The sequence below is a fragment of the Eleutherodactylus coqui genome, chromosome 13, assembly GCF_035609145.1.
Source record: "Eleutherodactylus coqui strain aEleCoq1 chromosome 13, aEleCoq1.hap1, whole genome shotgun sequence".
Lineage (NCBI taxonomy): Eukaryota > Metazoa > Chordata > Amphibia > Anura > Eleutherodactylidae > Eleutherodactylus > Eleutherodactylus coqui.
In genome coordinates this window covers 34,481,773-34,494,472 of record NC_089849.1, presented here as the reverse complement: position 1 = coordinate 34,494,472, position 12,700 = coordinate 34,481,773, and the positions used below count along the sequence as shown (strand labels likewise).

The 12,700-nt window shown below is 46.4% G+C and overlaps 1 protein-coding gene across 1 annotated transcript in view; it reads left to right on the top strand.

Annotated features, from left to right (window-relative positions):
• EZH1 (enhancer of zeste 1 polycomb repressive complex 2 subunit) overlaps positions 1 to 12,700 on the top strand; it is a 54,484-nt gene that overhangs the window by 27,713 nt on the left and 14,071 nt on the right. Inside the window, exons 12-16 of the mRNA XM_066587343.1 lie at positions 4,662 to 4,753; positions 7,083 to 7,263; positions 8,310 to 8,506; positions 9,714 to 9,805; positions 11,150 to 11,190. Of these exons, the coding sequence (XP_066443440.1) occupies positions 4,662 to 4,753; positions 7,083 to 7,263; positions 8,310 to 8,506; positions 9,714 to 9,805; positions 11,150 to 11,190 (603 nt within the window). The remainder of the gene's footprint in view (positions 1 to 4,661; positions 4,754 to 7,082; positions 7,264 to 8,309; positions 8,507 to 9,713; positions 9,806 to 11,149; positions 11,191 to 12,700) is intronic.

Below are 12,700 nucleotides of genomic sequence, written 5' to 3'. Positions count from 1 at the left end.
CAAAGAAGGGCGACTAAACTAATAAATGGAATGGGAGGACTGGAATACCCAGAGAGGCTATCCAAATTGGGAAAAAAGATGGCTAAGAGGCGATCAAATAAGTATGTATAAATACATGAGGGGACAATACAAGGATCTCTCCCAGGATCTGTTTATTACATTATATTACATTACATTATTATATTACAGGCTATAGACATTAGGTGACCTGCGGGGTTGTTGATCTGGGTCTTACAGTCAGGTAGCAACTATCAAATGTTGATCCAGAGATTATTCTGACTGCCATTATGGAGTTGGGATAGAATTTTTTTCCCCCAAAATGGGGTAAATTGGCTTCTGCCTCATTGGGTTTTTTTTTTTGCTTTCCTCTGGATCAACAAGTGAGGGTGGAAACAGGCTGAAGCAGATGGACATTGCCTCCCTTCAGTCTAACATACTATGTTACTACCCATTTAAATTGACCGGCAGTTTACACTGTTGACCACTGCTCCATTCACTTCTTTGGAATGGAGGGAGATTACCGAGCACCTCGATCTGCGTCTGTCCTATAAAAGTTAAAAGGTAGTTGAGCATGGGCACGGCTTCCCCATTCGCATAGGCCATTTGGGTGTATTGGTCTCTGCATTGCTGGGGCTCCCATTGGTTAGATCCCCAGCAATCATACATTTATCCCCTATCCTATGGAAAAGGTGTTAAATGTCTTAAATGTGAATACCTCTTTAGCCCCTTGGCGTAGGGCTTGTATGGAGTGGGCTTGGGAGTCTTTGACAGCTGAAACATGGCCACGAATGGAGATGACTACTATCGCAGCCATTATCAATTTAGATGCTGCTGTCAATTTGCACAGTGTCATTTAATTGTGCTCCCTCTGTCTTCCAACTCCTCCCGCAATGAGATTGTGAGGTGCTGTTCATGAGTCATGGTGGCCTAGGGCCTTGTGAAGGCCCCAAGGGCTAATTTGTATTTGTTTATTAAGCAGTGCTTGTGACATTGCTCAATAGACTGCCTAGAGAAATACCGTATATTGCAATACTGAAGTATTGCAGCATATTGTGTAAGCAGTCAAACAATCTAAAGTTCAAGTTCCCCCATAAGGATAAAAGGAGCAAAAATAAGTGAAATACTTAAAAAATATTGATTTAAAAGGTAAAAAAAAAAAAACTTTACCCATTTTTTAAAATAAGAAAATAAAGAAAAATTTAGCATTGCCTCGTCTAAGTCTGATTTATTAAAATGCAATTTATTCTGATATCGCCGTAATTGTACTGACCCACGAAATAAAGTGAACACGTCATTTTTGACAAAACAGTTGCGTTTTTCCCAATTGACCCAACTTAGAAATTTTTTTTTAGTACATTATATCAAAGAAACCTAGAATAGTATAGTTGGCCCTTCAGGGTCATCTGGTCCAACCCCTGCTTAATGCAGGATCACTAAATCATCCCAGACAGATATTTGTCCAGCCTTTGTTTGAACACTTCCATTGAAGGAGAACTCCCCACCTCCTGTGGTAACCTGTTCCACTCATTGATCCCCCTCATGGTCTAATATCTAATCTGCGTCTCCTCCCTTTCAGTTTCATCCCATTGCTTCTAGTCTTGTACAAATGAGAATAGAGCTGATCCCTCTGCACTGTGACAGCCCTCACATATTTGTAGACCGCTATTTAATCTCCTCTCAGCCTTCTTTATTGCAAGCTAAACATTCCCAGAGCCTTTAACTCCGTGTTCCCCAACTCCAGTCCTCGGGGACCGCCAACAGGTCTTGTTTTCAAGATTTCCTCAGTGTTGCACAGGTGATGTAATTATTGTCAGTGCCTCAGACATTGCCACAGGTGTTCTTACCATAGGATATCCTGAAAATATGACCTGTTGGTGGTCCCTGAGGACTGGAGTTGGGGACCCCTGCTTTAACTGTTCCTTATAGGAAATAATAGTCATACAGCATTGGACAGGAATCAAACCCTGGCCTCTTGCTTGTCAGGAGAGAATTGTAACCATGAACCACCAATGCTTGGCGATTGCCAGGCATACAGTACATTAACCCTTTCCAATCCATTTATTTTTTTCTCACCCATTTTCCCCAGCTCCAAATAAATTGGAGCTGGGGAGAATGGATGAGAAAAAATACATTTTCCCTGCACCCTCCTGAACTGACAAAGTTCAGGAGGGTGCAGGGAGGGACCTGCTTACCTGTCCGGCGTCTTCCGCATTCTCCTTCTGCCTCCCGGCTCGGCGATCATGTGACCACTGGGGTCAGGTGGCACCTGGCGGTCACATGATCGCCGGGCCGGTAGGCAGAAGGAGAATGTGCAAGACACCGGTCAGGTAAGCAGGTCCTCCCTCGGTGCAGGCTCCCGGCTCGGCGTTCATGTGACCGCTGGGGGTCAGGTAACACCGACGGTCACATGATCGCCGGCCGGAATCTCTATGCATTACATAGCGCTAATTGAGCGCTATGTAATGTGTAAAGGAGAAGGCAGAAAGGGTTAAAAACTAGAGATGAGCGAGTATACTCGCTAAGGCTAACTACTCGAGCGAGTAGTGCCTTAGCCGAGTATCCTCCCGCTAATCTGTAAAGATTCGGCTGCCGGTGCGGGTGACAGGTGAGTTGCGGCGGTGAGCAGTGGGGAGCGGGGGGGGAGAGAGGGAGAGAGAGATCTCCCCTCCGTTCCTCCCCGCCCGCCGCCAGCCCCCGAATCTTTAGAGACAAGCGGGAGGATACTTGGCTAAGGCACTACTCGCTCGAGTAGTTAGCCTTAGCGAGTATACTCGCTCATCTCTATTAAAAACCCTTTCTGCCTTCTCCTCGGGGGTCCTCGATGAGGACCAGTGCAGGAGTGTATCTGTACCCGATGTGTCTGATGATCGGGTGCAGATGCAGTCCTCCACTGCAGTGTCGGGCCTGCCCCGACATAGGAGCTGTGGAGGGAAATGATGATGTTGGGGCAGGCCCGACATTGGATTGGAAAGGGTTAAATGGTGCCATTGAAAAATATCACTTGTGCCCCAAAAAACAAGCCCTCAACATTGACTGAAAAATAAAAAGTTAGGATTTTTTTTTGGAAAGTGAGGCAGAGGGGAAAAAAAATGTCCATGTCCTCAAGTAACCCCTTGAGCTGTCCAAACACATAAGAGGAAAGTCAGTCAAAAACTCTAAATACTGATTAGATCAACTGAAATGTCTGGTGTTGGGTTGTTCCTCTTCCACCATTAAAATAACCATGCACACTCAGTAGACGGTTCTCTCGTGTATGACTGGCTGTACTGAGTGTTCTCACTGGGTATATTGAAGAAATTTCCTGAGAATTCTGCATGTTGTACTTTGTAAATAAAACTAACTATACACTTTAACCCCTTAGTGACCGCCAATACACCTTTTGATGGCCTGCATGAAGAGAGATCGTGCGATGATCTCCCTCCATACATCACGGGCGCCAGCAGTTTCTTACAGCCGACACCCGTCGGCAACAGCTCCGACGAGATGCGTGGCTCATCGTAGCTGTTAACCCTTTAAATGCCCCAAGCGATGTTCGGGAGTCCCGTACGGCCCCCCGGCGATGAGATCACAGGGAGCCGTATGGATGTCATTGCAGCCAGGGGCCTGCTGAAAGGCCCCAGGGCTGTCATGGCTTAATAGACTGCCTGCTCGACAGTTTGTGCGCCATAGGAACAAGACACACTGAAAGATGGCGGAATGCCGTTCTTTTCTTTATTTTTCTCCACTTAGATTTTTTAAAAAGTTTTTCAGTACATTATACGGTACTTTAAATAGTAGCATTGAAAAATACAACTCTTCCCGAAAAAAATAAGCCCTCATACAGCGACGTCGATGGATAAATAAAGGGGTTACGATTTTTTAAAAGGGGGGAGGAAAAAGAGAAAATGGAGAAAAGCAAAAAAGCTTGGTCCCTAATGTGTTAAATAAATATTGGCCAAGCCCACCAATTTCAGCAGGATTGGCAGACCATCTAATGTATATGGGGGTGTCCTGACTCTTGCCCTTGACTCCGATTGTTGAGGGAAAGGAGGTTCAGGCAGTTGGATTGCGATGTGCCTGATCCTTTGCTCTGGAGAGAAGCTGCTGCCAGAGATGTCTGCGGTTCATTTTCTCTTCCCACTGAGAACACATGGATGCTCAGCTGAACCAAATGTGCACGGGTATGGGGGCACCATGAGGAATAGCCGTCGGCCGAGTGCTGGGTCAGCTGACCGCTTTCTGAGGTGTGTGTACCGCTTTAGTCACACATACAGGAGTATTCCCATCTCTGGTTTTCATGGCCGAGATGGGAAAACCCAGCTCTGTTTCTGCCCCCTGTTGGAGACCGCCTAGCACTTCAGCCTGGTGCGTTTTCTGTAACTCTTATTGAAGTGAAAACTACAGCGGAAACGGCGTGAAACTCAGAGTTTTGGAAGCGACGTGCTACTGTTTCCGTAGCTCTCATTGCCTTCAATGAGAGCTTTGGAAGCGCCGCTGGGCTGATGCATTTGGCTGTATCACTAGTTGCCAGCCGGGTGGCTAGTAATTATAACAGCCGTTTTCTTCTCAAGCCAAGATGGGAATACTCGTTGAATCAAACTTCAGGGTGTTTGTGAATACATAGCATGTCTGTGATGATGATATGTGAGAAGAATAAGCATTTTATTCTTTTACCCTTCTAGCATTTCATGCAAGTCCGAATATGTGTCGGAGGAGGAATGGAGAAATCAAGATAGAACCGGAACCGTGTGGCAGCCAGTGCTTCCTGTGGCTGGTAGGGGCTTATTGCTTTACTCATTGAGCTTGTTAATATTTGATGATAGTTGGTGGCCATCCGTCCTGCAATCCATGATCTTTATCTTCATCCTGCTATACGTGGGGCGGTAGGTTCCCTTGTGTGTGTTTATGGGGTCTTGTGAGTGTTTATGGGGTCTTGTGAGTGTTTATGGGGTCTTGTGAGTGTTTATGGGGTCTTGAGAGTTCACTAAATTCATTCCTTTTTGTGTTGTTCGGTTTTAACATCTAAGGGTATGAAGTCACCCTTCACCTTACAACCCCTACCCATTGTAAAAGAAGGGTTGATCGCCACAAAACTGCTCGCAACTCCTGAAATTAACTCTTATCAATGCTTTAGGCCAGCTGCACACGGCCCAATTTGCATTGTGGAATCCGGATCGGGCATCCACCTCCGGATTCCACAGCGATTACCTGCCATAGCATGCTATGGAACAGCGTTTTTTCCTGCCCACAAGCAAAAATCAATTGCGATTCTTCTTCTTTTTTCCCCCACTTGCGGTGGAAAAATCGTGGCATGATTGAAGTCAGGCAGATTGAAGTCAATGGAAGCCATCCAACCCGCGGCCGTTCCTCAATCATCATTGCGCAAAGGTTGCGGGATCCCAGTCCTCATCTAGTGATGGCGCGGCATAATCTGTACTGTGCGTGTGTACTGGCTGGCACATTCGCAGTACAGAATATGAAGAATCCGTACATGGCGTCACCGGCCGGGCACGGGGTTGGATTCCGCAGTGGGATTCCGCATGTGGAATCGAACCCGGATGTGTGCAGGCGGCCTTAGATGGAATTTTCTTTGTATCTACAGAGAATGTCTATTTTATTAGGGACACTAATCTAGTAACTCGTTGGCTCTGCTTGCGCCTTTAGTACCGCAGCGTTTCATTAGGTCTGCTATCCACAGGTATCAGAGGATCCAGCATGTACCAAAAACCATCAGAGGATCCAGCATGTACCAAAAACCATTACTTCACCTCCCCTAGTCTCAACTATTGACACCTGATAGGAAGGATTCATCAATTTCTGCTCTCCTGTTTGCGCCAAATTCTGACCCTCCCATAAGCACGGAGCAGCTGGAAACTGGATTCTTCTGATGAGACAATATTTTTCACTGTCCGGTGATCCAATTTCTACATCCTTCTGCCCACTAGAGTCTCGCCTCTTTGTTTCTTTTAGACAGCAGTGCCCTGGAACTCCTGGTCATCTGCTGATGTTCTAGTCCATCCATACTTCGTGTGTTCAGTCAGTTGGTGCAACAGCGTTCTATTTGTCTACACCTTGTTTGATTGTGCACCGCCTGTTCCTCAGAACGATTCTTGACCTCCTCCTCTGACCCCTTTTATAGTAGTTTACATACACAGGATCCCCTTTCATTGGATGTTTTTCGTTGCTCACACCATTCTCGGTGTACCCTCCACACCACTGCGCGAGAAAGCACCACAAGGTTCGCAGTATGTGAAATCCTGGCCCTGACTAGTCTATCACCGATGACTAGACCTCGTTGGGCATCACTCAGATTGCTAGTTTTGGGGTTTTTTTTAACATCTTTTTTTTATTCTAATGTGGATTCACATTGAAACCAATCCATTTAAAGCTTGCTCACTTCATTACTGTATTTTTCACTTTATAAAACGCACTTTTCTTCCTCCCAAAGCGGGGGAAAAAAGTGGACGCCTTATAAAGTGAACGCGCCAAAATTTGCTGTATCAGCATTTGTGCACGCGATCGCGCGTCTAAACGCGCTAACTAAATCGTGGCTGCGCGAACAAATGTGAGATCACTTACCAGTTTTCTCTACTCTCCACTGTCGCCAATACGTGCTGCTAATTGGTGGTGGGCGCCGACGGGAAAATGCTGCTGCTTCCTCGCCTCTACCAATCGGCTTTTTGCCTTCATTCTGGCGTACGGAAGCGCCGCTGTGACACTGAGCTGGCTGCAGAAAACCCTTATGAGCTGCTATGGGCCACGTATAGCATTGCAGAATACCCATTTACATGAATGGATGACCTTTTTAGTTCATGGCCACACTGAACCCTCTGGATTGGGAGCTGTTCTCTGCCCACTAGAGGGGATGCTAAAAGGTCACATGTATGAGGGTTGACTTATTTAATAGTTTTCTGTATAAAATAATAGCAATTATCACCTGGACTTTTTGGGTAATTCATGGTAATCTCCAGTTCTTTCCACTTGGTAATGTCTTGCCTGTTTGGCTTCCAGCCTTACAGTTGATTTCTCTCTCCATATAATGGTATCAGCTCATCAATCGCTTATAAGATGCTTCTTTTAGCCTTCCACTCTCAATCCTTCAGGATGGAGCCAAGGAGTACGCTATGATGAACAACCCCAAATTCAAGTGCTTGGGGAAGCGGAGGAAGAAAACCCCAACCGCTGCTTCTTCCAGTGCAAGTGCTTCCACCTCATCAGTGACCGAGGCCAAAGAAGCCGACAGTGATCGGGACACGGGGAACGAATGCGCTTCCAGCTCTTCAGGTAAGTACCTGCTCTCCCGTTGTGCTCTTCAATAGGAAGTCCGGAAACTTAGGACTCATTCACGGGAGCGTAAATATGCATCGCATGGTATGATTGTTCTCAGTAAGAGAAGCCAAGTAATCTTGTAGATATGATGCCTTTTACTGGCTAACAAAAATACATGATGTTATAGCGAGCTTTCAGCAGGACCCTGAGAGGTTGGAAAGCTCGCTATAACATCATGTAGTTTTGTTAGCCATTAAAAGGCATCATATCTACAAGATTACTTGGTTTCTCTCACTGAGAACAATCACACTTTGCTCTCCTGGCTAACACCGTACCAAACGTTTTTTTTTGTTTTATGCACCATATTACACATGTAATACGCAGTGAATAGAGCCCAATGATTTAAATAGTTTAATTCACAGCTGCATATTTTTCATGTGACTTTCAGTCCTGTTTAGGTCCATTTTATGCAGACTGCACAGTTCTTGGGCACGTAAGCGCCTGACAGTCGTCCCAACAATTCTCCTTCCTGTCGTTACACACAGGAGCAATAATTGTGAATGGAGGAGGAACCACCAGAGATCGTTTCTGGCCACTCATGACCATTTACCGTAAACTGGCAGTCGCTCATGGATAATTAATTCCATATTTACAGGGGCCGATCATAGTTTGTTACACATTTTAGGCAGGCCTAAAAAATAAACTAAATTGTGTATTGTTCAAGTTTCTGGCATCGTTCATGTTCACGGGCTGATCGGATTCTGCATGCAGGAGCCCGCAGCGGAATCCGACCTGCCAGTGGCCAAGGACACTGCGGGATTCTACTTACCCATCCGGGTCTTCTGCAGGTCTTTTTTTTTTTTCTTCACTGCGGATGTGTGCAAATGTGCCAGCTGGCGTGCCGCCGCACATGCGCAGTGCAGTTTGTTTGTTTTTTTTAAACTCCTGCGAAATCTGCAGCCCGTCCACAACTCAAATCATATTTACAAGTTAAATTGAAAATATATAGGTGCTCTTTAAGGAATTGGACTATTATACATGTATATGTCATTTCTATACAGAAGGGAATTCACGCTGCCAAACCCCCACGAGGCAGAGGCAGGGAAGCATGAGCGGGGACTTGTCGGAGGGTTCAGAAACCAGCGAACCGGTGGAATGGTCTGGAGCCGAAGAATCTCTCTTCAGAGTCTTCCATGGAACCTACTTCAACAACTTCTGCTCCATTGCCCGTCTAATGGGCACCAAGACATGCAAGCAGGTATGAAATGGAAGCCTAGAAGTGTTTAACCTAATCTCTGTTGCCTTGGACCTGGGAATCCGGGCTTGTAATTGAAATGTTAACAGCAGATTAGTTAAAGGACAACCTGCATTCGTTACTTGGACTTTGTTTATAATACATAATTGTAACACTGCCTATTGGTGATCATGGATGATATGCAGTCGGCCTTTAGGTTTGGTCACCTGCTGCTTTAATCACTTAAATTCTAGGTCTAAAACTAGAATTGTAAAGATGTCGTTCGCTTGTCAGACAATTTTAAGTATAGCTGCAGATGTGTTAAAATAACAAAAGCAAGGGGTACTTCCCTGTCCTCCCGGTCTTTAGGAACAGCTACCACCTGACTGTTGCAGCCAATCATGGACTGCAGGGGTCATGTGCTGTGCTCCTGGCTTTTTGGCTCACTTGATGGAAGCCATATTGCTAGGAGAACGACACGTGATCACTGAGGTCAATGATTGGCTGCAACAGTCAGGTGGTTGTGATTCCTAAACAAAGGTCGGGAGGACCGTGGGGCTGGAGAGAGGGTGGTGGAAGTACCCCTGCTTGTGTTTTAGCACATCTACAGCTATTCTTAAACTTGGCAGACAACCCCTTTAATGTAGGCTGAAACAGGCAAAGTTAATGTTTGCCAGCACTGAAGAGGCTTTGATTTGCTCCATTGCTGCCAATTGTGCAGGCGCATGGTTTATTCCCCCCTATGTTGGGACTGCATATTTTATTAGGCTATTTTCCTGATATTCTAAGGCATACTTTGTGTCTATATTTTTTACGGACTGACTACGGTACCAGTGAATTAAATTGGTATATTCTAATGCGCCATTTTCATGTAAAAAATATAACTCTGTCCTGTTTTACTCCATATCACCGGCCAAACTAACCCATGAAAGTTTATGTGAGTGCGATAACAGTACATTAAAAACTGATGCTACGTGCACATTCACCGCGGTTTTTACGTATGTTGTCAGGAGGGAAAAACTGGCATCAATTGGGCCACCTTGTGTTTTTTTTGGCCACATGAAAAACACAGTGAATGTGCACTAAAAATGTACATATATATGCAGTGAAAACGGTGCGTTTTTCCGACCAGAATTGCGCAGACCAGTGTGAATGAGGCCTACTTGTGTTATTCTGTATAGAGAGCAATAGGCAGAGTCTGCATCATTTATTGTCATAACTTTCTGTAAAGGTTTTTCAGTTTGCTGTGAAAGATTCACTTATCCTGAAAGTGCCAGCCAAAGAACTGATGAGTACTGCACAGAAGAAGAAGAGGAAGCACAGGTATAGTCCATCAATTTGGTGTCATTCAAAGAGCTTATACAATGGTGTCCGTACATCGGCTCAACTGGACCTGGATGGCTGCTGATTGCGTGGTGGCACCTGGACTTGTTTCAGTCAACATGTGGTTACTGGCCGAGTGGCACCTGCTTGGGTATTTCCTCCAGCTCCATTAAAATGAATGGAGCGCCAACCGCACATGCACTCCATTGATTCTGACGTCACTGCGGGGGAAGAGGTGACCCCTGCAGTGATAGGCAGAATGGGACACAGGAATCCTGTTTTTGATTGGCAGGCATTTCAGCAGTGAGACCCCCTCCGATCAGCAGGCAAATTGCCCATAACGAGTGCTAATTTACAATATAACAAGTTGATCTGCACTTGTTACACTGGGCAATTGTCAGGGATTTATCAGCTGCAGATATGATCATTCATGACTGCTGCCCGTTCCCATTATTGTCAGCAAGACATCCCTTGTTTATAGGGGATTCTCTTATCCACACTGCCTGCCTCACAGCAATCTATAGAGCGGTGTCCACAGCTCCAAATGACAATTCTATAGATGTCTGCCGATAGATATGCATAGATAGGGGACGGATGGATAGGGGACGGATGGATGGGGGACGGATGGATGGGGGACGGATGGATGGGGGACGGATGGATGGGGGACGGATGGATGGGGGACGGATGGATGGGGGACGGATGGATGGGGGACGGATGGATGGGGGACGGATGGATGGGGGACGGATGGATGGGGGACGGATGGATGGGGGACGGATGGATGGGGGACGGATGGATGGGGGACGGATGGATGGGGGACGGATGGATGGGGGACGGATGGATGGGGGACGGATGGATGGGGGACGGATGGATGGGGGACGGATGGATGGGGGACGGATGGATGGGGGACGGATGGATGGGGGACGGATGGATGGGGGACGGATGGATGGGGGACGGATGGATGGGGGACGGATGGATGGGGGACGGATGGATGGGGGACGGATGGATGGGGGACGGATGGATGGGGGACGGATGGATGGGGGACGGATGGATGGGGGACGGATGGATGGGGGACGGATGGATAGGAGACGGATGGACGGATGGATAGGAGACGGATGGACGGATGGATATGAGATGGATAGATAGATAGATAGACACTGAGGAAATGTTATTGGAAGTAAAAATATCATGTGATAAATACTTTTAGTCAGGAATTAAGAGGGCATAGTGATACATTCCCTTTAAATATTGCTTTTATAGGGCAGTCATCAATCCCATTACTGACATAAATTGGTTAGAATGTGTGTTTTATTTAGTTTTAAGTATCTTCTTCTGTTTGCATTGTAGACTTTGGGCCGCACACTGCAGGAAAATCCAACTTAAAAAGGGTAAGTTGTGAACAACAGATCTGCTTGTACATAAAATGCCGTATTTATTTTAGCAGAATGGCAGTCCCTAAACTAATGCCCTCCCACCCCCCACCCCAGTTTGTGTACATCATAGGAAGTAATAGTAGATTATTTTACATAATTTTCCCACACAGTGGGGCACAAGGTGTATGTAATACTCATTGCTTTAGTCTGTGCAGTTAGCTTAGGAAACCATAAATTCAAAAAGCTCCTTTTCTGATTCCTTGCATTGGGGACACAGCTTAGACCATGGATATAGCTGCTGCCACTAGGAGGCGGACACTGAGCAAAAAAGTGTTAGCTGCTCCTACCAGCTATACCCCTCCTACAGACACCAAGGTAATCAGTTCCTGAATTTGGGAATACAGGGGTGTCACTAGACTCTCCGTTTTACCCCACCGAGGCGGGCGAACAGACTGGCATTAACCACTCTGTTGCCAGCCTGACCCTCAGACAAGGAGGCACGGTCAAGGGTAGTTTGACCCTAGTCTCCTCTTCTCTTTATACCCTTCTTCTCTTGCTGCAGCTACATCCTTCTTTAAGCCTATTCCCACACCCACAGACGGGACATCTATTTCCCTGTTCACTGAGGCTTTCTCTTCCTCTCAAGGCCTGCACTCGGGTCCTCCTGCGTTGTGTATTTGGTTCCAGCGGCATGCTAAGACCAGTGGTGCCTCGAAGTGCTTCTTGCTTAGTCGTTATCTCAACTCTTCTGCAAAACCTGCTCCGGACTGTGTAAGCATGCCTGGCGGCCAACTCCCATTCATTGCTACTTCTGCAGTGCCCGCAGCAGTAGGCCTATATGACAGTGCGCTAACTACTGCTAGCCATGGCCATGGCATCATGTCCAACTCCAGAGCTGAAGGCTCCAGACAAGACCCAGCCAGAGCCACATATTTTGCGTTCTCTTGCGTCAGTACCGAATTCCCATGCGGTCAGTCTGAGCCGTTGTACTGCAACGGTTTTCTCTCTAACAGCTGCCGGCAAACCGCTCACGATGCTACTCCTGTCAAGCCCTTGGGCACACTTTCTCTCTCAAGTGGTGTCGGACCTTACTAAAGTCTCCACCATCATAGACCGGCTGGACCAATCTATCCGTCAACTGCCTCTAAGTGTGTCTGATGATGATATATTTGCTACGCTCGATGACTCTTGTAGTATGTCCCAGAAACGGGCTAGGGCTCTTCATTCGAGGCAATCTTATAGCTCCCCTGCATCGATGCATCTTCCAGTCCCTGTGACAACATGTTTGGAGCCTTGTCCCGGAGACTAAAGTCACTCTGAAGGTGAACTCTCAGACTTTTTCTTGGATTTTGACCTGGATGAGAAACAGGCATTAAAGCTTTCCTCTCTGGTCTATAGCCTAATAGTCGCTGTGAAAGAGACCCTTTAGGCAAATGCTCAAAGCGTTTTCCGAAGGATTTACCTCTCAGTCAGAATTTGAGGAGGTGTTGGTCAAAGAATAGAACCTTTCCAACAAACTTTTCTC